Source organism: Parasteatoda tepidariorum, chromosome 1 (assembly GCF_982258835.1).
Source record: "Parasteatoda tepidariorum strain Cologne lab strain chromosome 1, Ptep-v5.0, whole genome shotgun sequence".
Lineage (NCBI taxonomy): Eukaryota > Metazoa > Arthropoda > Arachnida > Araneae > Theridiidae > Parasteatoda > Parasteatoda tepidariorum.
The window spans coordinates 98542186-98569463 of NC_141755.1; the positions used below are offsets into that span (position 1 = coordinate 98542186).

The following is a 27278-nucleotide window of genomic DNA, read 5'->3' on the forward strand; positions in this document are numbered from 1 at the left end:
AGCGAGACTAAATTTATGGATGTTAAACAATTGCCTGCCACCTGAAGCTACTTTTTCCCCCCACAAATGAGCCATATGCTAAAAAATCAGTGATTTCAACTTCGTGTTTGACGCTAGAGAGATGCTCAGGTTAAAACTAAGCTAATTTAAAAGAAGTTTCTTGCTTTTCAGCGGAGCCATCTTCGGCCAGTAATGTGACTTCAGACACACACGTAGCAGCCCATTAAAATGGTAGACCCATTCATTCATCCACCGATCATAATTTTGATCTGAACCAGAGAACGATCTAGCAAACAGTTCCCCCAGAAGTTTGATTTGTTATGGAAACATGGATGACTTAGTGACCAGACCGAGTTAAAGTGCACTAGTCACCATTTGCTAAATGGGGAGTCTTCGGTCGGCGAGGATCGAACTCACTACCACTTAAACATGATCCAAGCTCTCTACTAACCACGATATCAAGGTCTTTGAAGAATTCTCTCGTTTTATGATATTAATAAGATTAAAATGACGAATAAAACTAATTTTTTCATCTAATCAACTTGCGGCAATGCGAAAAACCGAGATTTATAGTGAATATGGTTTCTTTTGAGAATTTTAGAAATAAATCGTGTGTTGTATATGATGTGTGGAGAAATGCCTTACATAAATAATATGGATTAAATATATTTTGAAAAAGTGGCCCCTATATTTCACACCTTATTTTAATTTTAGTTTACTCTTGGTCCTATATTAGTTTTAGTCAAAACTATATATATATATACACTAGTCAAAACTTACATTATTATTTAATTTACTCTATAATTTATATTCTATGGTTTACTATACTTGCTACTTGACATGCATTTTACTTTACATTTAATTCCACGGTTACTTTCCAGTAAACACAATTTTTAATTAGCCTTTTCACTTTTTACTTTAAGCTTTACTTTACTAGCTGTTTTCTTCACGTTACATTTTGTGATTTAATTTGCACTCCACATTTTATTTTACTTCATACTTCACTTAATGCTTAGTTTATTTGACGCTTCTACTTTATACTTTACTTTAAACTATGCTGCGCTTTTTACTATATTTTATTTTAGTGCCTTCTTTAATTTACACTTTACTTTTTACTATATTTTACATTTTCTTTATACTTTCTAATTTAAGCATTGCTTTATAATTCAACCTTATTTTCATCTTTACAAGATACACTTTTATATAATTTCTTGCTTTATATTATTCTATATTTAATATGATATTTAACGCTTAATTTTACACATTACTGTGTATAACACGCCTCACTTGAATTTACGCTTCATTTTCTTTACAAGTTTCTTAATGTTTTACACATTACTTTACGCTCTACATTCCACTATGCTTAACTTTTTTTCTATATTTAACTTTCTATACTTTCTGATTTTTACCTTCCTCTCTTTACTTTACGCTTTACTTTCATATTTTCCGTCTTCATTTAACTCTATTTTTTACTTACGCCTGACTATTTTTCAAATTTACTTTATGCTTCACTTTATATCTCACTCTTTACGTAATACTTTACCTTGTACTTCATATTTTACGCTTTAATTATTCCCGATATTTTACATTTTTCTACTCCTTATTCTCTGCTGTAATTTATAGTTAATATTTCAAGTTTTACTTCATACTCTTTTTTTTAAATTTTACTCACAAAAAGTATTTTAATTTTTGCACCTTATATTTTCGCTTTGCCTGGTTTTTTATGCATTTCTGTAAGCAATTTTTATTTTACTCTTTATTTTAAATTTTAAGATTTACTTTATTCTATGCTTATTTTTTAATTTCGATTACGCGTAATTTGTTATTTGAACGCTTCAGTAAAACATTTGCATCTAAAATTCATTATTTTAATCCGTATTCACACAAAATTAAACCATATTCGAAGATACGAAAAAAGAAATTTCTACTTAACTATTTATAAGCAAAACAGAAATATTTAGCTTATTGTACGATATTTAATTTTATTTTTTTGCCGCAATTTGGCAAGGCTTACCCTTAGTTCAATAAATTTAATTCTTCGCTACATTGAGATTTATTGAGAAACTCTTATTTTAAATGGAAAATGCACCATTCTTAATCGAGACATTTTAATAAAACGTATATATATATTTAATACTACAGGAAATTAATCTAGAAATATTTTCATTATCATTATTAGCAAACATTCCCTATCAGGACGTTGCGGTTAACATTGTTATTTATTATTCATTAAGTAAAAATTCATTAATTAATCTATTTTTCGTAAGTCTACGTAATGAATTTAAATGCTTTCAGCAGAAAAATTAATTATTTTAATTTACATATATTGCGGATTTTTTTGCTATAATGAAAGTAATTTGTTTTTCAAAAATGGCTTTAACCTGTATAGTCATTTTAATCCTATATTTTCCTTGTTTTCAGTACCGCATTGAATTAAATAGTAATCAAAGTTGAACTTTTCACGATATAATATAGTATTTTATTATTGTATAATCACAATGAAAAAGAGATCTTTAACCATCTTTATGTTGACCTTTTCCTAATTTTCAATGATGCGTCAAAAGACAAAAATTTCAGAAATAATTATCTGATTGTGAAAATTTTGAATGAAATAATAAATTGCTGCCATCTAAGATTACTTATTTTTTAAAAAGGAAATTTTTTTTACCAAATTAAATTTGCCATAAAAGAGTCTGAGTGTAAAAAGTTTTCTTAAATCTAATTTTTTGTTCAATTTTTTTTAATCAAAATTTTGTAAAAGGTATCTGTAGTTAAAGTGCAAGAGTTTAAAAAATGATTGTGAGAAAATTGAGAAACCAAGCTAAACGCAGAAGATACTGTCAGAGGGACTTTAATTTAAAATAATTATGTAAACAGGAACATAAATGCCTCTAATTAAGTAATAGTTAATATTACAGACTAACATTATACGAGCATTTTGAAATAGACATCGCATCCACAATTACAGTTGAATTTCTCCGAACATGGTAATCCTTCCTTATATTTTAAGAAATATTATATATTCACCCCCAGAAGTTAGGCCATCGAACAGAATTGTCTTCCCAACGAAAATTTTCATTAATCAAATTTAGGTTACAGAAAAAATAAGCGTAAGATAACTTTTGCTTTGAAATTTGGAATACTGCCTTCAAATATTCATTCGTAGTAGAAAATAGCTATCCTAACAAAGAGTTTTGTAAGCCCACTCATTAATAAAAAAAAGTATGGCCAAAACAAGTATTAGATCCTTTATTTCATAAAAACAGTAAAATTTTGCCGAGAGATGTAGGAAACTGTAGGCGCAGCAAAAAATTTCATTATCCCACCACCTAGAAAAAAATATGGCTAAAACAAGTTTTTGGAGATTTTTAATCTAGAAAGAAATTTTGCCCCAAAACATAGGCTCACTTCATAAACTGTCGGAGGGTTTATTTGTCGTAACTTTAAACCAAATTTACATGTTTTATATATATATTATATATATATATATATATATATATATATATATATATATATATATATATATATATATATATATATATATATATATATATATATATATATATATATATATATATATATATATATATATATATATATATATATATATATATATATATATGATGCGTTTCAAATATTCATAATATAATTAAATTATGATATATCAGCAAATTTGAGCTTGAATTTATTTCACTTTTTGTTATCAGACATCGCTCATATCCTTCCTCCCACTTTGCCTGAAAAAGTGAGCAAATCCCTTTCCGACTTTCGGTACTTTTATTATATTTGAACGGGCTGAAAATTTATTGAAGTACTTCTGTATAATTCTTACCAGAGGTATGATGAATCGCAAAATACTATTCTCCATCATAAAGACAACATCCTGTCCTATAAAATGCAAAGTAATCAATTAGATATGAATAAAATTTTAGTCTTTTAAAATAATAATAAACTTACGACACATATTGAATCTGTGGTCACTATTATTTATTTGTTCGAAGAAAAATTTTATTAAAAAACTGTTATATGCGTTCAATTTTTCCCTTTACCTCTGTCAACCAAAGTTAGCCATCTAAACGTAAGGATGAATTATCAGTTGACACCTGCCACAGGGAGACTAAATATATAAGAAATGGCAATTAAACAAATGCCTGTCATTCGCCACCTGATGCTACTTTTTCCTCAAAAATTGAGCCATGTGCTCAAAAATCAGCGATTTCGACTTCTTGTATTAAGCCTAAAAGATGCTACCAAAACTTACATCCACACATTATTGTTGCTGTTTCTAAAGCCACTTGTCTATAGCAGCAAGCATGCTGGGTGTAACCAAGAGAATTTTGAAGCAGAGGGTATGCTTTTTGCTTTTCAGTGGATCCGTCTATGGCCAGAAAGCGACTTCAGACACATGTCACTGCTTGTTTAAAAGATGAACCCTTTCATACATACACAGATCATAATTCTGACCTGAACAAGAGAACGATCTATTTCCCACAGAAGTATGATTTGTTATGGAAACATGGGGGATTTTGTGACCCGACAGACTTAGCTTGCACCATTCACTATTTACAACACGGGAAGTCTCTACCAACCATGCAGTCCCGGTCTCCCACTCATTCTTTCATTCGCAGACGTTACAAGATGACTAAAAAAGATTTTAATGACGAATAAAACTATTTTTTTTATTCCTCTCCACTTGCTGCAATACGAAAAACTGAGATTTACAGTGATACAGGTTTCTTTTGGGAATTAAAAACAATTTTTTTTATCGAATTAACTTCTAAATTATTGTTTTTAACGGCGATTTTACTCCGGCACATTTTTTAGGTCTATTTTTGATAAGCTTTTAATATCATAGCTTTTTCCTAAAATTTGCAGCTTTTAAGTTTTGTTTTAAGAATTAAGAATCATTTTTTTCCATTTTTTCTTTTTCTATAAGTTTTTTATTACCTCTGTTTATATAATGAAGCGGTTTTTTTTAACTATTTCTACTAGAATATTTTTTCTTTTATGACTAGTTTTTCCCAAAATTGTGGCAATATGAAAAACTGAGATTTTTTAGAGCTGTTTTTTTTTCTATTATTCTTTCTTTAAAATTTTTTGTTTCTATTGATGTTTTTACTACGACGCGTTATTTCTCAAGAGCATTTCTGATGATTTTATTCTCCTATCTTCACTTTTTTCCAAGATAATATGGAGAAATGAAATTTTGCTTTTGAATTCAAAACGATCTATTTTCCTTTTTCTCTTTTTCTTCATTCAAAACTGTCAGAAACACTGTTAGTATCGTTTTTATACCTATATATATTGTGTTTGTTTTATTCCACGCTATCTTTATTATTTTGCTATAAGTGGTGATTCTGATATACAGGATGTTTATAAAGTTCCGGACCCCATTTTGATGCTTTATAACTCATAAAATAATAAAGATAGATTAAAATTAATAACATAAATGGTTAGATGGACTCAAAAAGTTTCATGACCCTTGCCAATGAACTTCCACGTGTGCCCCCTTTGTCGCACGGAGAATATCAAGTCGATAGTCAATTTCACGCCAGGTAGCGGCAAGCATGTTGACATCCACAGAGACTATTGCGGTTGTAATTCTGGCTTTTAGGTCATCAATGTTCGACATGATCCTCCTGCAAACATTGTCCTTTATAAATCCCCAAAGAAAAAAGTCCAGCGGCGTTATATCAGGTGATCTGGATGGCCAAGGAATTGGACCTCCTCGCCCAATTCATCTTCCAGGAAAATGGTCATTCAAAGAACTAAGAACGATGATACCCCAATGAGGTGGTGCACCATCTTGTTGCAAAAAGACATGTGGCTGAAGCTTTTTTAGTTGTGGAATTAACCTTTGGGGAATCCCTTTGTGTCTCACGGTATTCATGGGGGTTTTCAGATCCCCATATGCACACATTATGGCGATTAACAATGCCAGAAACACCCATTTTGATGTTTAATAATTCATAACGCTTGCCGCTACCTGGCGTGAAATTGACTATCGACTTAATATTCTCCGTGCGACGAAGGGGGTACACGTGGAAGTTCATTGACAAGTTTCATGAAACTTTTTGAGTTTATCTAACCGTTTATGTTATTAATTTTAATCTATCTTTATTATTTTATGAGTTATTAAGCATCAAAATGTGTCCGGGACTTTATAAACACCTTGTATATTTTTTTCTATTTCTTGCGTTTTTCTTTTATTTTGCCATTTCATTTTTCTTATAAATGTAAACTTTTGTATTTTTTATCGCAATTTTTTTTAGTATATTATGTTAGCTAACATGAAACGCAGATAATTTGTTCCAAAATGTTTAATAAATATAGATGTAAATTAAGTAAGGTATTTGTATATTCTTCTTACTATTTCCCCTGTATTTAATAATTTCAATTCATTTAATTTACTTGATATTTCGGTACAACTATTATATTTTTTTCTCGCTTTACAGTTACAATTTCTTATAAGCGTTGATTGCCATAATTTGTTTTCTGTAAGACGCAGCATTTTGTTTTCTCCAGCAGATTGAGTAACATTAAAAAAATAGAGATTCACAGTTTTCGAATATACGAAACTTTTGCATAACTGGATTATAGTGTGTTTGAACAGTAATATGGATTTCTGAACGCCTTTCCTTCTCTTACATGTTTTATTTGCAATGATCTATTAATAAGTTTTATGTCAATTTGGAATCTACTTATTTTTCATTTTTGAATAGTGAAATAACTTTATTTTACACTGGATCAGTATTTCAGGGAAACTGAATTTTGTTATCAAAGGTTCATTTTTCGAAATAAAGTTTAATTTCGCATTAATTTTTAATTATGATTTATGGTTGATGATATTTAAAAGTAATTGAATGAAATATTTCACTGTATTAATCCCAATAATATCTGTTTTTTTAGTATCTAATAAATTTTACTATTCTAAACTAAAACAAATTTCAACTAATATTACTGGTTTAAAAGATTAAACCCTAAGTTTTATAAGATAAAAAAGTTATTTATCTCTGCTTAAATTTCATTTAAAATAACTTAAAATGTACGGAAACATTATTCTGCATTTTAGAAATGAATCGCGTAGTTTAGATGATATTTTGAGAAAGGCTTTACATAAATAATATGAGCAACTATTTTAATCGTTTTAAATTTTAAATTTTTGAGAAAGTTGCCCCTACAAAAATGCCACTGGCTGGTAGCAAAGCATTACTAATTTTGTCCTATATTACTCAGCGAAAAAAGCATATAAAGTTTAAACCAAAAATTACTTTTGGTTAAATTTCGTCTTTGAAACCCTAAGTTTGAATTTTGATTAGAAACGTCAGCGTATTATAGAAAATAGTTTGCCCAAAAGTTTCGTACTGCAAGCCACATAAAAAGATATAGTGCAATAAAAACAGCTACTTGATGACGTAGGAAGAAGTTTGAACCTTGCCACCAATCTTTAGCAATTAGGTTAAAAGTTCCACAGAACCAATATAGAATTATTGATTTTTTCTACCAAAACCTTATTTACATTCTTATCTCTGCACGTCTCATGTTATTTCTCATGTCATAACTAGAAACACAACAAGTTTGAATTTTGAGACCAAGCGTTTGAACCTCGTAGAAAATTGCTAGCCCAAGAATATGCTATTTTACCTACCAAAAAACGAGTTACGGAAGAAGCAATTTTTAGTTTTCTTATGATTAAGAGGTTTGGATTTCGCCTTCAAGCGATAGCCCATCGCAAGAAATCATTAGGCCCAAAATTTTTTTTTCGCTAGCAAACTTGTTAAAAATATCACCAAAACTAGTTTTATTTATTTTTTGACTTAAAAATTACAATTTATGACCTAAAAATCCCCCCCCCTTCATTTATCAGAAAAGAATTAGCAAATCGCATTATTACCAGAGCTAGGGTGAATCGCCAAATACCTGCAAATTATGTGCCATCCTCATCATTAAGACTATCATGCCTAATTTGAATGAAGTTATCTTCATATCATATCTAATCCCTTAAAAAGTAATATTTATAAATTTTTGAAACTGTGTAAAACTTAGTGTACCTTTCAATTTGTATAAAACTTTATGTACCTTTATGGTACTTTTAAGTCCAATTAATATTATTACCATAAATCATTGAAATGGGATAAAATATCTCAATGGAACTTGTAACATAACTTTCCGTTTATCATTACTAGTTCACAACACACAATTATTTGAAATTGAACATCACCAATGTAACCATTTAGATGTTAGTAATTCGTTCTAGGACACCGTTTAATGATTCCTCAGTTTCATTCCTCAATTATCGGCTTTGTACCTTGATCAAGTTTGCAAGTAAGTGAGTTGGTGACAGATGTCAATAGATCCAAAATGATGTCATTTAAAGGCATTTTAAAGCCACATGTTACAAATTTTTTTTAACTTCGATTTAATTATATTTTTTTAAAAAAATTCCTATTAAAAATAATCTAAGGCTATAAAAATTTAATTGAATAATGAAAATAATAAGTATGTGACAAAACTTCATACTGACTTTTAAGGAACGTTGTGTAAAAATATTGGGGGGGGTCAAAATGTATTTAATGTATATATTACAACTTTGAAAGTGAATTGTTAAAGAATTCTCCTTCCACAGGATTTTTTCAACCATGAATTGATGAATTCTGAATTCTCAGAGTATATTTTTTTTATTGACGTACTTTTACAGTAAACGAATTTTGAAATAAGCACTGGAAAAAAATAAGCAGTTGTTTATTTAACACTTTTCGCAACTTTTTCTGTTCACTTGCCACATAGCGGGTAGTTATTTTCAGGTCTAATAAAAGGGGTTAAAGGGTTTTGCTGCTTGAAAATTTTTTTTAAATATGTGACAGCTTTTATAGTTGTGTTTATGGGCTAAACTTTTAGTTAATATCCTTTCCAATACATTGTTTTTTGCTTCTTGTGTGGCGCTGCTGAGGTTTTTTTGACGCAGGTATTGATACCGGAATTTACCTACTGAATTTCATTGCAAAAGATATTAAATTTTTTTAAAAACATTTTCAAATGAAATAATATTGTTTTCAAATAAATATACAATGCTTAATAGTTTTAAATTTTTTTTTCATTGTAAAGTTTAATTTATTTTCTTTTATAATTTCAGCTATAAGTCTTCATCTTTTTAAACACTCAAAAAATATTTTTAAGCCTTATTTACATTTACAAAATGCAAAATAATTTTCAAAGGCTTTACATGATCATAATAAAATAACTAGTTTCTGACAAAAAACTCTTTTCTTAATTATATTAGCCACCATAAAAAGATAGAGAGATTTTTCAGATGGATTTCAGAAGATGGAATATGAAGCCTGATATTGAAAATATTTTGTAAAATGCACATGAGAGTGCAAGAATCTCACCGAACTCAGCTCAATATACGCACACGTGAACCCGCAAGTATTGCATCAAACATGTAAAATTATTGGCGTTCTCATACGCTACTTACTGATGGTCCACTGAAATACATTGTGTTTGAATGAATGTAAAACGTTGAATAGAACAATGTTAAAACCACGCTTTTGCATTCAACATTTCATTTTTGAAAAGGGGAAATTAAGCTCTTTTTAAAACCAAAAAAGGCGCCTATAAAGACTTTTAAAAAACGAAAATAAGCACATTTAAACCCTACACACTAAGGAATTGATAGGAAATTACTTTATAACTTTTCCAATTTCCTATGAGAAAATATTTAAGCTTACCTTCCAGTGTTTTGAGATTAAAGGCATAAGTGTCTTCCAGTTCATTCTTAGCAGTGAACTCTTCCCAAGCAGCGCTAAAGTTTGTTTTTAATACTTTTTGAATGTGGTCGCTCAACACTATGTCCAATTCTTCAAGCTGCAGAGACAATTGCATTCATTTTTTCTATACATAAAATTTATGGAAATTTTTTCAGTAAGTATTGGTTGGTAATTAAAAAAATTGTATTTATTTGATTTTATTGGTTTTTTGTTCAATTTATGTAAGGTTTTTTTTCCTTTTTTTAAAAATTTACAAGCAAAATTATCTGATAAAAAGTAGTGGAGGGACTGGTTTAAACTAGTTGACTCAGGATGTATTAGCAATTGTTTATATTCCTAGAGTCAATTTCAAATGGCCAACCTCTCAATTTTGTGTAACTGAAGGTACACTTAGTTTTGTCCACTCTGTTATATGAGAAACTTTAAAATTGTTAAACTTTTTTCTCAAAAATGTAACATAACATGATTGCTCTAATAGATTTTATTGAAAAAACTAGTTATTAAGTTAACAGGTTAAGTTAAGGGTAAAGGTGGTAATGAATAAAATAAACTTAAAAGAAAAATTGTAACAAAGGGACAAATAAATATTTGAGATAATTTCTGACTTACAAAACGAGAATTTTTTTTTGACAGAAATCACTTCATAATTTGCACATCAGGAAGAATTTATTTTACAATATAAGTCAAACTATGCGCAAAATCGTAATATTTTTAATAAATTCTTCTTCTTTAAAATCGACAGTTTTTTTTATAGAATAAAAGTCAGAATCATGAATGCTGTCTACTTATGATAAATTTTACTATAATCATGTATAAATCCAAAAAATAACTTATAACTTCTGAATTCATAAATTACATTAAATTTCCCTTAAAATGATACCAAATACAAGGATATTGCTTAAACTTAAAAGAATCACTACTGGTTTCAGTTAGCATTGAATTCAACCATAGCTCAACATTTTACTGGATTTTAAAGACTGTCAATTACTTATCTGGTGAAGTGTAAAGTAGTTCAGATCAGAATATTTTAGTGGAAAAAAAATTTGAAAACTGACCCTGGGCAGAACAAACACTTCATCATAATATACTAAATATATATTTAATGAGCTTTAAAAGCACTTGTATTTAAAGGAACATTAAAGTAAATGGGTAAAATTGAATTATGTTTATTACCAGTAAATTATTTTTTGTACAGTTAATGGAAAATTACAATTTAAAAATTCATAATTTAAATATAATAATCTACAAACAATAAAAACTTCATTAACACTTAAAACTATCTTTAAAAATATCTCGATCCAGAGAATAGATTTATAATAATATTAAGTTCTAGCAGAGAAGGAAAAACAAATTAAAAAAACATAGGACAATCATTTCAGTGATTGATTGCAAATTTAAGCCTGGTGCCTTTTACAAATATGAACGAAAAAGCATTTTTAATTTATTAGATTTCAAAGAATACTAAAGTTTGAAAGAATTTTTTTTCTTCTACACTTGAATCTGGGGGAAGGGATTATTTGATTTAAAGAATTTTTGTAGTACACTCATTGTAAAGGTGTTCTCGCAATTCAATGTAATTTATTTTTTAAAGTTAATTACATTTCAAAATTTAAATATACTATTATTTAATTCAAAATTTCAATATATTAACCAAGGCACTTTTTAGTATGCTGTTATTTTAATTATTTAAATTGCTTAAGTTAAAATTATTAATTGCTTGAAAATTAATTCTCATATTTGCGATTGTTCACATTTTTTTCACTATGTTTGTTTCATAATCCTTCGAATTAATCAGGCGCGAATTTCGGAATCAAAATGCTCATCCAATATTAAAAAGACTCTTAAGCAATTCATTCCTTTAGAATTTAGATATAAAAAAATAATTTTTTTGAAGATTTATTCTAATCTTTTTTCTTCTTCTCTCTTCATTAATCTTTAATATTTTTCATATTTTCTCTACATTTTTAACTTATGTGCATAGATATATATTGTTATTTCAGACACTCCCATAGAAAATTCATACACACACCATCATTGCAGAAAGAAGGAACATGCACAATTGTAATAGAGTCATTTCTTGACAAGATAAGTAAGAATACTCACTTCATATTCATCTTCACAGCCTTCTTCATCATCTGGTTCCCCACTGTTTGAATCACAATCTTTAACTAAGTACTTTATTGTGTTACTCAATGTTCCAAGTGCTGAAAGACATTATAAGTTTCAATATAAGTGCACAAAACAATTTACTTTTTAACACGAAATTAAAAACATGTAGGCAAATCGTTACTGTCAAAACTTCTGTACTTTGTGCAATACTTTAGCTGACCTGACACTGATGTTAAAAATTTTAACTAATTAGCAAAAACATATTTAATTAAAAATTTTTCTATTTTGAAAAATATTGTCATGCTATTATAGGGTATACATATTTCGTAGCTTTTAAAATTTCTTTATTTCATCAATTCATAATACTTTTTAATTGGGTGCGTAGCCAAATCTCTCAAGCACCTTTAAATAAGCACCTTTTAAGAACTTTTTAAGCACTATAAACATTAAGAAGATGCAAAATAATTTTCAAAGACTTTACATGATCATGATAAAATAATGTAAAACATGTAAAATGATTGGCGCTATCACACGTTACGAACCGACGGTACGCCGAAACGGATTGCGGTCGAATGAAATATGAAAGCGTTCAATAGAACAAAGTGAAAAGCAAGCTTTTGCATAATACATGGAGAAAATCGACATAATAACGAATTAAAACCTTGTTTTCGAAAAGGGAAATTTAAGCACTTTTTAAAAGCACCCAATGAAAAAAGCACCTTTAAGGGCTTTAAAAAATCGAAAATAAGCACCTTTAAGCACTTTTTAAAAAAACTACGCACCATCATGTTTAATCATTCCAAATCTTGTTCTAAGCAAATTAAATCAACTGTTTAATTTTTATCCAATTTCAATCAAAGCGAAAATAAATAATTTTATTCTAACACTAAATGTAACTCTTTGCGCAATGCAAGCGTATAACTATTTATAATTCAATGTTGCAACAAAATGAATATCAAAAGTTCTTTTTTTAAAATCTAACTTCGTCTAAGCTGCTTTATTCTTTTATGAGCCACATAAATGTTTTGGTTACGGGGTTAAATTCTGAAAGGAATTTTTGGTGATTAATTTTCAAGCCAGATTATTTCTATTTTAATGTTAGTTGGCTTTATTTTTGGCAGAATCATTTCTCAATAACTCGCCAATAATGAGTCTCCTAAGTGTAGGTTATGAGCAACAAATACATTTGGATTTTGAAAATGTTGGACTTAGGACTAGTGGGTTTTCGTATGTCCCATGGCCCCTCAGTCTGACCGCCAGAAATGTTACAAAATTGACTTTTTGAATCTGTCTTGCTAAAAAAAAAGGCTCTATTGTGAAGGATGCTTAATGTGAAGTTTATGATGAATAGGGAATGTGTTTCCTTGTGATGCCATCATTAATAGATAAACTTCTCAATTTTGATGAATAAAAATTGGTAAAAACTTGACTGCTCATCTTCTTAACATAAGAGGACTTTACTTTTTCCTATTAGCAGGGCTCAAACTCAGAATGGCATATAATATTTTGTTTTTACATTGCTTTAAATAATTTTTTTTAAGCAGTTAGCCTTTACAGAATTCAAATTAGTACAAATTTGAGGTTTACATACCATATTTTATATAGATATATAATATAAAATTATGCAAAAATTTACTATTAAATAAAAAAAGTAACACAGGGCTGCTCCTCAAATCTGGAAAACAAACTCCTTGTGCTTTCCCTGTACATATTATACACAATATATTAAGAGGAAACACAATTACTGTGTTGGGTTAACTATACTAACTTTAATTGAGGGAAAAATTTCGAGGAAAACTGAAAAAAAGGAACAGCTGAACATTCTGAAATAACCCATAGATTACGCTTTAAGTGGGCACCATTTTTAAAAATACGAAAATAAGAACTAAAATTCCTTGCTTTTCCCAATTTGTAAAGAAAAAATAAAAATCCCCTGCATTTTTCCTGTTATTTCAGGTAACTTTTAAATTCCGTGTATTTTCCAGATTTTCCCTGTTGTCCCTATGGAGTGGCAACTTTGTAACATTCAGATAAGAGTATTAAAAATTATACATTACTGAAATTTTGTTTCATTGTAAAATTAAATTGATTAGTTAGAATCAGTGTTCTATACTTTTGTAGTTAAATTAGAACTAGATATTATTACCTTTTTATCACTTGAACTACTAAAATATTTTTGCTCTCAACATTTAAGATTTGCTTTAATGTTTTTTTGCTTTCTATAGGAGTGAAGAAAAATTTTAGACTATCTTGTTGGAAGGAGGGAAAGATGTGATTTCTTTTCTTTACATAGCTGTCAACATTGATAGGATAAAAAACCGGTATACTTTACGAAATATAAATTTCAAGATAATTGTTGCAAAATGCACTAAGTATTTCACACATATGGAATTTTAGGGATTTTTTTTATAGTAATCAAAATAGAACAAGAGCAATATTTTGCAGTTATGATTGACATTAAACATACTTGAAATACTATGTATATTATGTTTATACATAATTTTGAATATTTTTCGAAGATATAAGATTTTTTTCAAAGATATTTTTTAAAGGCATTTAATTCAAAGATAGTTGAAAGAACTGTTTAGTTAATTTAAAAAGAGAATCCTCATCCCTATTACTTATATGTACTTCATTATGTTATATTCATTTAAATATTCAAGCAAGCAATAATCTGTGCAAAAATTCTATTTAAATAGGGATTTCTTTCAGGAAACTTACTCAATTTTAGGAAATTTTCAATGATGTACAAAAACAATTAGAATTTTAAATAAACCAGAAGACCAGGATAAACTGGCAAAATTCTGTAGAGTTGGCAGCTATGTTTTTATTTCTATGAAATCGATTTTCTATTTTTGAAAATTATGTTTAAAATTGTTCTAAGAGTAGAAAAAAATTATTGTTTAGTTAGAACTTGATTAGATTAGTTCTTGGTAGTTAAGGGAAAAAAATTATTTTAAAGAATAATTTTTTTTCCGAATTTTTTAAAATTTTTTTTAAGAATAAGATTACGTAATCTCCTGAAAACCATAATTTTTACAACTCAACCGGCAAGACTGTGATAAACTATGAAATTGTAATATTTAGCACCACTGCATATAGTTTGCCAAAAGTAAGAAATTCCTCAGCCATTCGTCAGGACCATGTGGCGATGACTATGGTAATGAGGTATAACTATTTTAAGTAGGGTTGGGGGGTCACTGCATAGGACAAGTTTTAGCTCTGGTCAGCGAGAGAATGCGTATCTTTTTCTTCGGTTTATTGTGTTAACTCTAAAGTGAAGTGAAGTTACCCTCCCTGAAATGCACTATTTTTGTCTCTATAGCAGCATATGGTCTCAGACATTGTGGTGGGGGGAGTTCTTACCGTGGACAAATTATACATAGCTTGCAGATCTAAAAACATTGAGAATTAAATGAAACTTACCAACTAAAGGATCATTGGGTAAGCTGATGCTGGCATATGCTACCAGGTACACTGTACTGTAATTTTGAACAAGGAAAGTAACAGACCACTTCAAAACCTTCATTGGGCTCAATCTGAACATAACCGTTCTCCAACACTTGATCTGACAAGGTGTTCGTAGAGTCAAACTGAAACAAGAGTGCTTTTCTTAAAGACATTTTCAATTATTTTATTACTACATGCAGGAAAATATATTTTGTAGAAAGATTGCATAAATATCACATCATTATAACATGCAATATTTTAATATTATGGGATGAATAATTCTGAGAAAAGTAAACGGAAAAATACGTTAGAATTTTTTTTTTAGTTATATAATTGTAATAGAGGAAAAGTATATTTTGTAGTGATTCTGCTAGATTTTATAAGCTATGGGTTCTGAGGATCTTGGACATTCAAATTTCAGACTGCCATTCTGGGAAAAACAGGTCCTCATTTAAAGCAATACTTTAATAGATTTAAAATAATAACGTTCTGTGGATCAGCGAATATAAAAGCAATGATCATCTGATGATTAGGAGCGGGCCATCAGTTTAATATATACATCGTCATGGCTATACAGTTGCTGTAGTTTCTTGCAAGCATCGGAATTCTGATTTAAGCCGCCAGCCCATATAAGATGATTGTGACTTAACGATATAACATGCGAGGATCTTTGCCCCCGCTGAAGCAGCCAATTTTGATTTCATCAACCTACGAAGATGTTGATTTTATCTTGATAGGAAAACTATGTTGGCATCGTGATGTTGAATGGCAAAGAACGAATTGCATCAGAAGTCGCGACTTTGTGCGAGGATCTACGTTGAAATGTAGAACACAATGCATAGTTTCTTGATGCACCCTTTTTCTTTGGGCTTTTACATTTCTTGAAAATTGTATAACTAGCTCTCTAAGAAACTATTTCATACGCACTCTTTGAAAGAAAAAAAATTCATAACTAGAGCTGTTAGGTAAGAAAAGAAATCTCATTAAAAGGAAGATATGGGTAGACTATATTTGAGGGTGCCCTTCGATTCTCGCCAAGTTATAATCGCGGGTAATCGCCAAGCTGGGCAATGTTGAAACCCAATCGTGATTCTGATTGGTTTAGATTTTAGCGTTATTTTTAAATGTTCAACGGTATATGTAATATCAGAGATCCGTTAGTTCTACGTTGGATACCGGCTGCTAAGTTTACTTTTGAATCTGGTCAATAAGGTCGAAGGTATGTGGGCAGTCAGAAAAAGGGATTTAAGAAAAAAATGTCACCGCTAGTCCGGTATTACAGACGCCATTTTCGATTCGCATTTCGTCGTATTTATGTGGCGATGGAGGTACACAGATTCTATTCATGATAAATTTAGGCAGTATCTAACTGTTATTAGTTAATTCCGTGCACCTAAATCTAAGAATATTCAGACTTAATGAAGGAGTTGTTTTTTTTTCCTTTTCTTTCTGCACCTACTCCATTAATTTTTGCTTCGATTCAAAATCTTCTTGGGTTTATTAATTTTGCTTATATTGGGTTCATTGCAAGTTTTAGCCCATGTTCTGTTCAAATTTTGCAATGTTTTATTGAAATATCACTATATTTTGACCGCCATTCCTGTTACCCGGTGTTCCTCGCAAAAAGGAATAGCGCCAAACATAAGTCGCCAATTTCGCCAAGGGGCACCCTTCAAGTATATTTTTCCCGAAGATATAAAATAAACAATACATTCTAAGCAGAATGAAAAGAAATACTTTTAGCTAATAAACTTACTGACAAGTGTTTATGAAGAAGATTTAAGCTGATATCAGAATTACAAAAGGAAGAAAACTGTAAACTATGCTAGGAATAATTATAGTAACTTACTGTGCGTGATAATACTGTAAAAGACATTTCACGTATATTTTAAATATATCTTTATTTAATCGTATTCGAATCCAAACTGGACATAGAAACATAATAATTTAAAATAATATTCACGCACGTTGCAACAAGTCATATTAAACTCTAATACTTATGCTCGCCCTTAAAACAATAAGCTGCTTACAAAAAGAAAATTTTAAATTGTTCAATAGCAATTATGTTCAATTTTGATTTTCTTAATATATGCTTGACATGATTAATTGCTTCTCTTGCCAATTGTTTTTAAAAAACACACACATTATTTTTAAAAATAAATTATCACTAAAATCAAGATACTGTAACAAAACATAATATACAGGTTTCGACTCTTTTCTCGCCAGGTACCTAGTCTTGTAGTATTTTATTTAAAAAAATATTGCAGACCACTCGAATCTGTAACATTATTTCTTTCTAAATGTTCCATCTTTTTTTCAGTAACAGCTATTTTTATTTAACATACATCTGAAGTATATTTCTTTACATAAAATTTACGATCAGAGTTGGTTATGTCAAGTTCTACTAAAATTTGAAACATAGAATTTTCAATTTAAATATTTTCCAAAATGTTTCATTTATTATATTGCAAAAAAGGTTTTTCAAATATACTTTGTAAATTCAGAAATTTAAACTATGTATCAAAGAAAAAAATTCAAAAAAAGTCCCAAAGTTACCCACTTTTCATTATACGAAATTCTTGAAGTACACAAAATTCGCTATGCAATTCCGTTGTATCACTGATTTATTTAAAATACTGTTGTCATTTCGATTTAATTTATGATTGAATATTTCAATTTCAGGTGGTTTTGAAGCATGTAGGAGACGGTGAATAAATTTGAATGCTTGTAAATGTTGTTTTGGACCATGTAAAAGTAGTTCTTTATTTCAAAATGTATTCTAAATTCTAAAAAACGATTTTTATGATCTAATTGATACTAAGAAATAATGGGAAAAATTTTTGAAGTCTAAATATTTTGGAGAACATTTTAGTAATTTTGAAGTACATTTTGAAAATTCTTGTACCAGCTATAGAATGTTGGAACATGAAATTTTTAATTAATTAATGAAGAATATTTTTTCTAATTAGTTATACATTTAAGATTCCTTACGAAATTTTATTGTATCTCTGGTTTGCACAAATTACTGTTGTTATTCGATTTAATATATCTTGAAATATTTTATTTTTAGGTGGTGTAGGAAGCCGCAATAGGTGGTGGTAAGTAAATTTTAAACTTTGTAGGTGATGTGATGAACCAAGTGAAAGTATTTTTTGAACTCAAAAATATATTCCAAATTTTTAAAATTATTTTTATGGTCTAATTTATAAAATTAAATGGAATATAAATATTTTAAGAACACTTTAGAATGAAACTTCGTATACGACAGATATCGAATGTTGGAAAATGAAGTTCTTAAAAATTTAATTTTTAAAATTCATTTATCTGTTCAGATGGCGGTGCAGGAGGTCTCGTGAGCAAAAGCAAGAAAATTTGAAACTTTAAAAATTACTAACAGAATGTTCCGTATGACCACCCTTAATATATATATTTCGACACCTTGTCAAAAATAGAGTGATAAGAACAATCACATTCAAAAATTAAAACAGTATTCGAAATCTTACGAATCGGGCATCAAAACCAGTTTTATAACCTGATGAATATTGGAGTTGTTTCATAAATTTACATTTTCAATACATTTCAGTGTATTTTAAACATGTTTGGATTTTTTTTTTCATATCCACATTCAACGGTGAATAAATTCCAAATCCTTCAATGAAATTTTTAACTAAAATGAACTGGGAAACTTTGTGTAAAGCTTTGATATTACTTCTTAAATAGTAACCACTTCGTTTAATATTTTGTTTCATAGAGGTAGGAAATCTTTAATCCGAGCAACTTTGGAAAAATTTTACATTCTTTACATTCTAAGTAATAAACTTTTGATAACTCTGAAGAACTGCGATTAAACCCCTCCTTTGGTATCAGATCTTTAATTATATGTATTATAGAGAAAAAATTAGCGATGATAATAATCATTTATTTGTAAATTATCGTGTCATTATTCGTAATTAAAATGTAATTATTCCTAATTTATCGTGTTATTATGTTTTTTATCAATATTAAATTTATATGTAACAGTATAAAGCAGAATTTTTCTAAATGTCACAGATTGTATGAAAATAAGAAAATTTTGTTTGAATTTATTTCTAATTCGTTTCTCTAAGAAATGTCTACATAAGATAACTCTCAGGAACACAGCGTAAAAATTCCCAAATTTGGCGATTTAAAAAAACGCGCCAAACAGCATATTCCCCTAATGACTCATCTCACAATGGTGGAATACTAACTAATACAATAAATCTCGATCATTAAATTTAAAATTATAACATATTTAAAAAAAACTAAAAAAAACTACTTAGTTTTTCAAAAGTGCTATTTTTGAAATACTTTATTCAATTTAAGCATCTCGATTTATTTCAATATTAAACTTTTCTTCTTTTAGTGGCTAACCTGCTGTGGTGGTGAGTAGTGTTGAATATTTAAAAAATTCCCACATTTTGATTTGCTTTTGTTCCTTGAGCTCAACACCACACAGAATTTTAGCAATGACGTCATTCTACTTAAAACATCAATATTTATAAAAATTGAAATACAAAATACTAAATAGCCCACAAGTGCAGCTATAATTCCATATTCTAGTTTTATAAGAATAATCATTTCAGAATATACAGGGTGTTTATAAAGTCCCGGACCTATTTTGATGTTTAATAGATTAAAATTAATAACATAAATGGTTAGATAGACTCAAAAAGTTTCATGACCCTTGTCAATGAACTTCCACTTATGCCCCCTTCGTCGCACGGAGAATATCAAGTCGATAGTCAATTTCACGCCAGGTAGCGGTAAGCATGTCGGCATCCACAGAGGCTATTGCAGTTTCCTGAAGAGCATAATGTTCTCCGACGAAGCATCCTTTTATGTTTCTGGCATTATTAATCGCTATAATGTGCACATATGGGGATCTGAAAACCCCCATGAAAAATACAGTGTGACACAAAGGGATTCCCCAAAGATTAATGTGTGGTGTGGACTAATGCACGACCGAGTCATTGGGCCTTTCTCTTTTACAGAAAAGACGGTCTCATCAGTTGTATGCTTAGACATGTTGGAAAACTTCGTATTTCCACAACTTGAAGAGCTTCAGCCACATGTCTTTTTGCAACAAGATGGTGCACCACCTCATTGGGGTATCATCGTTCGTAGTTCTTTGAATGAGCATTTTCCAGGAAGATGGCGTTTTCCAGGGCGGGGAGGTTCAATTCTTTGGCCACCCAGATCCCCTGATATAACGCCGCTGGACTTTTTCCCTTGGGGATTTTTAAAGGATAATGTTTACAGGAGGATCGTGTCGAACATTGATGACATAAAAGCCAAAATTACAAGCGCAATAGCCTCTGTGGATGCCGACATGCTTGCCGCTACCTGGCGTGAAATTGACTATCAACTTGATATTATTGACTTGGTAAATGGGTTATCAGAGGAATGAGCTATCAAGCAATGAGTAATCAATTATAATGGATTATCATTTCGAGAGGGCTAATATTCGTTCAAATTTTTGTTCCAAAGATATCTTTGTATTAGCTTTTTATTGGATTTCCGTACAAAAAATTTTGAAAAACTAAAGTAGAGCAACGAAATTTCTACAAGCAGCTAACATTTTGAGTCAAAATTCAATATTGTGTTTTCTAAAATTCTAACATTTACTTCATCTTACTATTTATGCTGTTATCAACAAATATTTGACGTAATAATTTAATCTCCGTATACTCCCCCCTTGGGTGGGTCTGGGTTCTACTTATCTTTCTAAAATTCTAAGTAAAAGATTAATTAACACTTGCTACTGATTTTTTTAACGGTAGGTTTATCGATCGTTAAATATGTAAAACCAATTTCAGTCGTAACTACATTTCAGCTAGTGACCTTACGAACAGGGTTGCCGGATTTAAGACAGATAAAACATAGCTGGTACGCTTTTTGCTCAAATCACTAAAATAAGATCGGCTAAAATAAATAGAATGCAGGCTTTAATTGAAACAAATTATTTTTTGAAAAACCAGATAACGTAAAAGAAGCTTGATAATATAGTGCACAAAAAAATAATAAACTTTAAAATCTCTCTGTACAGTCGGCAAAAAAAAAGATATCACCCTGAATAACTTTCGTCCTAATTATCAGATTTTCACGCACAAAGCGTCATTCTTAATGGTTCCAGTGGGTGACATCAAATATGCTAATTATTTAGTCATAATTAATAATAAAGTTACGAAATCGGACACAAAAACGTACTTTCTCTGAATAAACATTATATATATGTATATATATATATATTTGGATTCTTAACCTTCATTATATGAGGGGTAACCGCAATTTGTGGAATCTGGTTCTTATAGTTCGGTCAGGAGAGTGATCCAAAGTTCAGACACGCTAATGCTAATTTCACTTCTTGCGTTTTTAGTCTTATTTATAAAATCAATTAAGAAATTTAAAAAAAATTACACTCCCTCATAAAACAAGCTTACCAAAAGTTAATTTCATGCAAAGAAGTAATTTTAAATAATTATTTATTATTTTTTAATTTTTTAATTTGATTGTGGATGAAAAAATTCTGAATTATAAGTTCTTGAAACCATATTTATCTCCATATTTTTTCATTGAAAAATATAAAATTACAACTGTTCTTACTTAGCAGAAGCAGAGAAAAATTAATTATTTTTTAAGAAGATAATTTGGGGACAACGAAGAAATATTTAAAGGGGACAATTAAATGCGGTCAACTTAAAAAGAACTTTGTTTACATGCGAGTAGCGTAAAGTTTCTTTCTTATTTTTTTTCGCTAATAACAGATTGCTAATGCGTTTTTTTTTAAATTATAAAAACCGTTTTTTTTAGTTATCTAAAAATTGATTCGTAATTTAGTAAAGGGGTTTGAATGATGCATTTTATTGAATGAAAAAAAAAACATTTTATTCTATGAATGTAGAGTTTTGTAAAAGCATGTTTCTGATAGAATGTGATTATACATCAGCTTTTTATAATTTTATTTTTTAGTTCCTTTTTTCAATAATTGATGCAATTTCAATAATATACATGCGTATACTTAAATTTGGAATGATATATTTATGAATTTCAAAAGCATATATTTTATAGTTATTAATACAAACGTGTTGTCAATATTTTTAAGCATCGTAAAACTTTTCAGCATCTTATATATTGTCTTAATCGCAGCTGACTATTAACTAAGCATACTATTAGGGGGACGGGAAAGTAATGTCGTTTCGATGCATTTGATATTTGTCATCAAGATTTTATTTTTAATCAATGATGTATAACCCTTCGTTAGCAACAACGATTTCAATGTCGGATCGAAAATGAATTTAAAAAAAAAGAAATTGGTTTTTTAAGACTAACGAATATTTATAGTGCCAAAACGGCATTACTTTTAGCTCCTCCTAATACTTTTTTGAAAAATTAAAATAAATTGTTTTTTTTTTATTGTTTCTTATTTTTGAGTAATGAAAAGTAAATGCATATGGGTGCACAACAAAAAAATATAACAGATTGCTTTGTTTTTTAAATGAGCGAAAATTTATGCACTTGCAATTTTATCTTGATGATCAAACTTGTTCTCACCCACTAACTTTAAGAAAAATCCCTCTTAAAAAGGTTAATGTTGAATAAATTTGCTTAAAGTTGAATACTCACTTTTAGAACAATAAAAACAAAACATTTTTATACCAGGAAAATTCTCGATATGCTTTATTTTGTTAAAAAGCAAACACTTAAAATAGAAAACTGTATAAAGATTCCGAAATCATGCTATTTTTAGAATCATCTCAAAAAATTGTTGTTTTTCTAACTTCAGAATTTTCTTAACCCTTTGCGGTCGTATTAAATTTATACATGGGTGTCATGCTGGTCGAAATCAATTATCGTTGAACGAACATGCATAATATGCAAGATTATGAAGGAAAAATAAAACGTATTAATTCTTTTTTAAACTTCAGATAATATGTTTAAGTAACGCAATAATATGTTTTAATTTTGTGTGAAAAATATCTTTCAATAGTTCTCCATCGTATGATATCTTTGAGAGCAGTCTCCAATAGGAAGCCTTGGTTTTCGAGAACATGTGTCGCAAAAATAATTAGTTTGGCACCTTTAATTTTTCTGTTTGAACATTCAGAACAATCTTTACATCTTCACAGTGTCGCAATATATGCAGTTTGTCATTAAGTTGTGGCTAACATCTCTGTTGTGGTGGCTGAGAGCAGACGCAAGACTGGAACGGTAAAAAAACGTTGGTGGCTGAGAGTACAGGGATACGACAGCAAAGGGTTTATACAAAAATAAGATATATCAAGAGATTTTTAGATAACACATTATTTTGCAACTGAAATTAATATATTTAGCAAATAATTTCAATGTACTTTCTTTATTAATCATAAATAGAAATTGGTCTTTTATTTCCCCTTAAAAAGGCAAGAATGTTAATGTTTCATTTAGGCTCAATTGAAACATGACAATTTACCCCAGCATTGAAATCTGTTTGGACGTAACATTTAATAGCATGAAACAGTTAGAAACAATTAAACTTATTAAAAGTATTAGATTAGAAACTAAACTTGTTTCTTTATTTTGTTCAGAGCGGCAGGAAAGATGAGGAAAAGTAGTTCATTAAGTTTGACACTTATATGAATGTCCGATCATTAAAACGAAACTTATTCAGGATTATACCTTTTTTTCTTCCTTTTTTTGGGGCACTGTACATTATAAATGGTTTGATTTGATATCATAATTTGAAAATCGATAGTTTATTGGAGAAACAGATGTAAACTTTGGAAGTGTTAATAACGTTAATTTTTAATCACTTGAAATTACAGTAATCAATTTCTCAACTTTTACAACCAAATATATTTTAATTAGTATTTTTAGCAAATCTGAGATTTTTATAGAAAAATACATACAAATAATATGCCTCATAAAAATATTTAGCACAATTTATGAAAAATATTTCTTTAAGCAGGAGCAATGCAAAGCACGACTAATATGAATTAAAACGTGACAGTAATATATTTAGAGTAATTTTAGGCTGATTTTAAAGTAAATGGGGTGAATTGCAACAAAAAAATGCATTACTATATAACTAGCATTTTAACTATTTGTTTAACAAGTACCCTAAAAAAAGTAAATAACTAAGTAGGAATTTTTTTTAGAAACAATTGAATGGAAAAACATACTTATTACCAAAAGTTTATTTCAACGGGAAAATTTTTAACTAGCACAATCTTATTATCAATTTATTTTTATATCGGGAAAGATCGCTGCCACCCCCTATATTTTGATTGTCAGAAATTCAAATCTGTTAAAAAAACTTATGTTTATTCAGAAAAACTATGTTTTTGTCTCTGATTTCGTAATTTAAAATATCGTCCGCACAAACTACCATCTTTGAATCTCTGGGAAACATTTAGTTTGAGTCTTAGAACGAGAAAATCCGATCATTGGGACAAAAAAGTTATGTAGAGTGTTTTGATTTTTTTTTTTACTCGCTGTACTTGATGTAAATTATTCATATATTTCTAAAAACCTAGTTTTACTATGAGAAACTAAAATTTGAACTTCTGCAGCTTGAAGACATGAAAATATCTTTTAAATCATTGTATCATCATACAACTTGTAATAGGTAAGATACTGATTGTTTATATCACATCTGTTACATTATTTTAACGGGTATTATTGTGAACTGCTGCATTAGACGTGTGATGCATTACTACAGAATAAATTTTTTTAATTGTTTTTAATGAATAGTACAATGAATTCAATTCAAATACAAAAGACAGTATGTCTATGCACATAGGTTAAGAACAATAAGGTAAAAAAAAGCCAATAAAACCTTTTAAAATAAAAGACTCTTTCTTTAATAAAATCCGCCCGGCTTGGAGTTTTTTTTTCTTTTAGAAAAGGCAGACTTACAGTAGACAGACTTAAAGGCAGACAGACTTAAAGGTATATGCTAACAAATGCTTACTGTGGACCAACAGTTTGCAGACACCATTTTTGGTGGGACAAAGGTTTACCACTATGGGCTATCATTTGAATTCAAAATTCAAATTGTTTATTTCAAGGACAAGAAGTTTTATAGTTTGCTGTTGTGGAGCTATATTATTTTGCGGGCGAAATAAAAACTTTTAGGCAGTTTAATATGTACTAATACTATCCAGCAAAGGACTATTGTTTGGAAGAAAAAATGAATTGTTTCTCAAATCAAAATATAGTTAAAATTTATTTTATCCGAAACTTTTTTGACGAATGGGCAAATGAATATTTTATATGGATTAACAATTTGGAGAAGTTTAAATTTCTGTTTTTTTTTTTTTTTTTTTTTTTTTTTTTTTTCGTTGAAAACTAGGTAAAATTTATTCTGAAGATTATTATTGTACCTTTTTTTTGCGGAGAAATAACGAAACGTTTATTGGATATCAATTTTCTGAATTCAATAGAAAATTCAAACTTTTAGTTGTTTTGTCAAAAATCAGCAAAAACTTGTATTGGGCAATTTTTAGCTGTCAAGCAAATGGAACTTTTTGGTAATCAAATTAAAGTTACCAATTTTCTCTAATTTTTACTGCAATTTAAAACATTCCATAAATTGACGGAAAATTGTTCTGCTTGTAAGGTGTCACCGAAGAAATTATCAAAAAAAGGCAAAAAAAGAAACAACGCAGTTTTCTTAATTATGTTTTTTTCGAAAAACTGATGGGACGAAAAAAAGCTTTCTGATTAATGAAAATGAAAAAGATTTGTGTACATCAAAATTTAGGTTTACAGGAGCAATAGTCTAAACAAATATGCAACCGGTGTTTCGAAATTTGCAGTTTTATAGAAAATGCAGATAAGAGAAAAAGTCAGAGAAGAAAAAAAGTCAGAGAACAAAGAAAGAGAGAGAAGAAAAAAGAAAAGTGAGAAGTAGGGTAAAAGCCAGCAAAGGAACAGGTAACAACATTAATAAGTGACACTAAGAATTTTTTTAAAGCATAAATAGAATAGTAACTAGAATAAAAACTAAAAATTGTTTTTTAATGTTTATTGAGAAGTGAAAATTTAATTTAATTTTCGGTCGAAACAGGCGGAGGTTTTAAAATTAATGGAACATGAGAATGAAATTCGTACCTGAATTATGGTTTATGACATTATACACCACAATCAAAGTCATAGCTCTTCCCTATCAGGAAAAAGAAGACCACAACTTGATCTGTAAAAATTGCAAAGAAAATTACAAGAGGACAAATGTGGTAATCGGCATTTTAAATCACAAAATTCAATAAAAATTTATGAAAAACTTAACGACACTTACATTTTACAAAACGAATGTGTGAACGGTGCAAAAGATCACGGGAACAGGGAGAAACGAGACAATGACTTATAGTTTGTCTGTTTAAAAAAAATCACATTAGGACAAAGTCTAAAGCAGTCTACTGCAATGGAAACCAGAAAAATGGCGGAATAAGTTTATCACAAGCTTTTCTTCCCTGATTCCCTTTCTCTCACCAAACCTTTCTTAAATATTGACACAACACTCTTACTTGAAATAGTTAAACTTTGTCACCGTCTCTGCTCCAGATGAATGGCGAAGGGTGTTCCTTCCATAGACAGACTGTACAAGAGATGATTAAGTCTTTCACGTGTTTTGAAAAGGCGTACTGTGATTGCCTTGCTTAATTATTTTTTTTATTTTAAGACAAACTGATCATTAAAAATAAATTATCATTAAACATTAGCATTGCTTTTCGGCTTAACTTTCTCTCACGCAGCATGCATGTGGTTGGTTGTCGGGGGGTTTTTTTCTACGAATTTCCGACCCAAGAAAAAAGCATTTTTTTTTAAATTTCTGAAAATTAATGTTTGTTCTATTCTAAAATCAAAAATGCAGAATATTTTTGTCCTCAAATGGTTTTTTACTTGACGTATTGTTGGTATAATATGTGACGTCCCGACCACTGATCTCCAGTT

At 29.2% G+C, this 27278-nt stretch overlaps 1 protein-coding gene across 1 annotated transcript in view; it reads right to left on the reverse strand.

Moving 5' to 3' along the window:
* The window catches only part of LOC147816637 (coatomer subunit gamma-2-like), a 29375-nt gene extending 2852 nt beyond the window's left edge, over window positions 1–26523 (reverse strand). Inside the window, exons 1-5 of the mRNA XM_087168507.1 lie at window positions 26439–26523; window positions 15303–15469; window positions 11871–11971; window positions 9729–9864; window positions 3833–3888 (exon numbers count right to left, since the gene is read on the reverse strand). Of these exons, the coding sequence (XP_087024633.1) occupies window positions 3833–3888; window positions 9729–9864; window positions 11871–11971; window positions 15303–15423 (414 nt within the window). The 5' untranslated portion in view covers window positions 15424–15469; window positions 26439–26523. The remainder of the gene's footprint in view (window positions 1–3832; window positions 3889–9728; window positions 9865–11870; window positions 11972–15302; window positions 15470–26438) is intronic.
* Window positions 26524–27278: the final 755 nt, after the last annotated feature.